Source organism: Hipposideros armiger, unplaced genomic scaffold (genome assembly GCF_001890085.2).
Source record: "Hipposideros armiger isolate ML-2016 unplaced genomic scaffold, ASM189008v1 scaffold_403, whole genome shotgun sequence".
Classification (NCBI taxonomy): Eukaryota; Metazoa; Chordata; class Mammalia; order Chiroptera; family Hipposideridae; genus Hipposideros; species Hipposideros armiger.
This window is the reverse complement of record NW_017731753.1, coordinates 1,146,728-1,151,330: the sequence shown is the minus strand read 5'-3', so window position 1 is coordinate 1,151,330 and position 4,603 is coordinate 1,146,728. Positions and strand designations below refer to the sequence as shown.

Here is a 4,603-nt window from a genome sequence, read left to right as displayed (position 1 = left end):
AGATTCTAAAGCACTTTCGTATGTAACTAGAATGATTCAGCAGAGAGGGAGATAAATGTTGGAAGAGAGCGTAAACTTTCAGGAATTAAGTCCTAACAGAGATAAGAAGAAGGGAATTGATGCACAAGGGGAGGGCCTAGACTTAGGAGCAGGGACACTTCTGTCACTGCAACAAGAGGGAAGATGGAGAACACAAGTACAGATAAAGGCAGATTTGTAGACTCGTATTAGGAAGATGAGAGCTCCAGTCTGATTCCTTAGAAATCACTATAATTCATTTCAGTTGTTTTTTGATATTTGTTGCACATATAATATGCTAATGTTACAATGAATAGGTTAAAATTGTTCATCAGAAAAACAATTAGAAATTTAATCCTGTTAAATTTTAAATTTATTATCAGTATAGCTAATGTTCTAAAACTAGTATTATTACCAAAGGTAAATAAAAGAGACTATTTAACTACAGAGTGATATAATTTAAAAACAAATTATTAAAAAGATCCATTATAAAATTCAGGGACTCAAAGGTTATTAGAAATTAATTTCTGATTAATCTTTATAAGCTAAGTTAACAATTGCTGGCAAGAAAAATGTTCTTCTTATTAAACCATTTTAAGCTTCTCCATCACTGCTAAATTGACTTGATAAATATGGAAGCATGAGTGTAGAGCGATGGTTGAGAATGAGTGACATATGCAACAAGTATATGGTAGAAAACAAACTTTGATGTTTTAAATATAAGTACACTTTTGCCCAGCAACTAACAATATGTTTTAACAAATACTAAAAAATCATTGATAAGTGTCAAAAGGCCTGCAATAACAGAAGTTTCCCCCCCACTGTTTTTGTGATATTTTATTGAGTACTTACTTTACACTATTTTATGTGTGTTTTCAGCAAAAACTTTGGAAAGGGAAGAGGAAGATTCGAATGTCTTTGGAGGGATTTTTTTCCCCCCTCACTAGTTGACCAAACAAGGAAAAGGAAAAAATTAGGAAAGATTACATTGTGAAGGAAAATTATTTTTTAAAATAAGCTAATCTTCACATGAAGGTAAAGAAATAATATGTAATCTTTATAGGGACTATTTTCTGTTACACTATATGTATAGCATGTATGTGTATACATATGTATGTTTACATTACACATATTTTATTACACATAAACATATGTATGTCTATACACACACATCCTATGTATCATACATAGAAAAAATATGGAGTCACCTTAGTTGCAGGGAAGCAAGAACTCTCTCACTGACTCCTCCAATCTACAGAGAGGTGACTCTTTTCTCCAGTCCGTATCCCTACCCTAATCACTATGGTCTGGCTTTCTCCTCTGGTGTCCTGCCAACACAACTGTCTTCACTGGCATAGCAAATGAATGGCCACCTAGGAAGAAAGTAAACTGTTCTGTTAACACCTGATGCTCAACACTGCTTTTCTCTCTCTCTGCCCCATGAGTTTCCCTGGCAATGGCTTCTGGGAAAAGGAAAAGAGAAATTAGCTCATCATTTCACTTCTCAGCATTAACGTGCAAGGAGACACAAACAATATCCTAAAACAATCTTTCTCCATGTGTTATATTTTGGCTGGCCCTTCTATACAGCATTGGACACAAACAGAATCAGATTAAAATATGGACAGCAAAATGTTCAGGACATTTCTTTCTCGGGAGTTTAATGTGGAGTCTTCTTTATTTAGCCCCCTAGTAGGTAAAAATGATTCTCCAAAAATCACTTAAATTATTCCCACTCCCAAATTGAGGTAGCTTTTATAAAAACCCCACTGGAAGTTGCAAAACTAAATAGAAAAGCTAAGATTTATAGTACTGATTAAAACTTTTGGACTAATCTGCTTCAACTACCACTTTTAGACTTTTAGCCTAGTTGTACCATCTTTGATTCACTTAGCTCAACGTTCAAAAGGACCAGCAGTGCAAAAGGGCTAACCTATTTCTTCTCTACTTTGTCTTGTTACATGCTTTCAGAACCGTTATACAAGCACAAGCTTCAATCACTTATATGCTTGAAGCGTTCTTAACTGCCCACACACAATAGCTGTGCTGGAGCACTGAAGAAAGATGTTTTGATCAATTCACTTATAACAAACAGAGTTAACAGTAATTAAATAAAATAATTGATCTAATTCATAGATTTATAATAGATTTACAAAAGCTAATTCATAGCTTTAACAATTTTTCCTAAGAAATTCAGCATCTGTAATTAAAATACCTGAGCAGGTTCTTCTATTTGTTGTGAAGTAAGTTTTTCTTGCAATGCATATAACTGACATGTGAGGTAGTAACATTCTTTTCTCAGCTGTAGGATGATGTCTTGGGCTTCTCTTACTTTGGATTTTTCATTTTCCAAAGCCAAAACTAACATTCTGTTGTTGTCTTGGTAGTTTTTTAGCAGTGCAGAAGTGTTGGCTAAAAGAGGATAAAAAATGTTTTATTAGTTATTAAATCTAAACTTTAAAAAGTGACGCAAAAGGACATGAAAATCTTACTGGTTATTTGACATGGTGCAGCCATAAAAGACTTTCGTTTGCCAATCTCTGCCAAGCTTTTATTTCTTTTCTCTTTCATTCGTTTCTTTATATCTTCAAGACTATCTTGAAAGGACTTTTTGAGGATCCTTTCCTTGGCCATCTTCTGCCTAGGAATTTAAAACAATAAANACTTCTGGCAGTAATTCCTACTAGAGGACAATTATACTCCCCCAGGGGATATTTGGCAATGTCTGGAGACATTTTTGGTTCTCATAACTGGGGGAGAGGAGTGCTACTAGCATTTAGTTGGGTTGAGGCCAAGGATGCTGCTAAATATCCCACAATGCTTAGGGCAGCTCTCTACAACAAAGAATGATCTGGCCCAAATGTCAAAGTGTTAAGACTGAGAAAGCCTAAGTAGAGTGATGGCAATGTTCTATATCCTAATTGAGGTTTTGGTTCCACAGGTGTATATATTAGTCAAACTCATTGAACTGTGTAATAAACATCTGTGCATTTTACTGTATATAATTATATCTCAATAATTCATAAGCAAACGAAGTACACTTGCTCCAAGAGAAGGGCATGAGTGTTTATGGGATCTGATGTATTTAAGAATAAACTGGTCTAGCAAGATAGTGTGACAGTGGTTAAATACGATGTTTTATTATATTTCTTTTCTAAACCAGACTATTTGTAGTACTAGCAAAATGCCATCATTTGAATAACCAATCCTTCTTAGATAAAAATGTGATACAAATAACTGAAGGGGATAATTTTAAAATTTTAGAAAAGCTTCTTATTTTTGGATATCAAAAAAGTAACTAAATATAAGAAAGCTTTGGCTTGGCTATATATAACAGAATTTCAACATATCAAATATTCTTAAATACGTTATCAGTAGAGAGAACATCAGATTCCAAATATAAGAGTCAATATGATGCAAATATTCTTTTATAAATGGATCACTGAATTAAAATCTTTCTTGGTATTAATAATCAAAATAATAAATTTGATACTAACGGTGACTCTTTCACAAATAAATCCCCAGAGTTGTTGTCACTATTGGCATCCATTCCAGAGGGACATACTTCATGGTTCTGTTAATGTATTAAAACAAAGAAAACACTGGTAAAACTGAAATATTCATAACAAAGCATTCATTTATTCAATAATAAACACTTATTGACACATTACCATGGTGCCAGGAACTCTTCTAGGAACTGGGTCTATAGTAGCTAAAAAAGAGATTAAGTCCTGCCCTCTGAAAGCTTACATTCTAGTACAGGGAGAGAAACTTTAAAAAAGGAAAAGAGATCTATATATCCATATATCTATGTATCTATATAGCTATACAATTTCAGTAGTGTTAAGTGCTATGAAGGAAATACTCAGGGTGAAGTGACAGAGAGTAACTGAGGTGGAGGGCTCTTTTAGATAGGACGACTTTCATCTGAAATCTGAACAATGCAAAGGAGCCAGCCATTGAAAGAGCGGAGGGAAGAGAAAGCTGTGAAAAAAGCAAATACAGAAGTCAAGATGTAGGGAAAACCTTGCTGTGTTTAGAAAAGAAAGGCCATTGAGGCTGGAACATAGTCACTGAAAAGAACAGTTAGGAGATGTGCATGCAGAGACCAGACAATGTAGGGCCTTGAAAGCCATGAGTTTGGATTTTAGTCTAAGTGTGATGGGAAGTCACTTAAATATTAAGCAGGGAATAAAATGGTCTAACTTTTAAAAAGATCAATCTGACCACTGTGTGAAACCTGAATTGAAAGGAGCCAAGGGCAGGAGTTAGGAAGTCATAGTAAATCAATCACAACATGATGTTAGGACTGGAATCCTGTGGCTACGGAGGTGAAGCTGAGTAGATCTTGAGATAACAGTGTGCTCAGGTTGAATAGGGGTGGAGGTGGGGACAAAGAGGGAGAGGGTAGCCTCTTACGGTTTTGACTTTAGCAAATGGGTAGGCTGTTTTATTGAGATGCGTAAGACTAACAGAGGAAGGTAAAAGTACACAATATTTTTGGGAGGGGGAAAATAAAGAGTTATGTTTTGTACAAAATATGAAATCCTTTATTAATATTTAAGTGGATATATCAAGCAATAGC

At 34.7% G+C, this 4,603-nt stretch overlaps 1 protein-coding gene across 1 annotated transcript in view; it reads right to left on the bottom strand.

Moving 5' to 3' along the window:
* The window catches only part of SGO1 (shugoshin 1), a 20,902-nt gene that overhangs the window by 10,238 nt on the left and 6,061 nt on the right, over positions 1–4,603 (bottom strand). Inside the window, exons 2-4 of the mRNA XM_019663738.1 lie at positions 2,511–2,659; positions 2,234–2,430; positions 1,423–1,481 (exon numbers count right to left, since the gene is read on the bottom strand). Coding sequence (XP_019519283.1) covers positions 1,423–1,481; positions 2,234–2,430; positions 2,511–2,652 — 398 coding nt within the window. The 5' untranslated portion in view covers positions 2,653–2,659. The remainder of the gene's footprint in view (positions 1–1,422; positions 1,482–2,233; positions 2,431–2,510; positions 2,660–4,603) is intronic.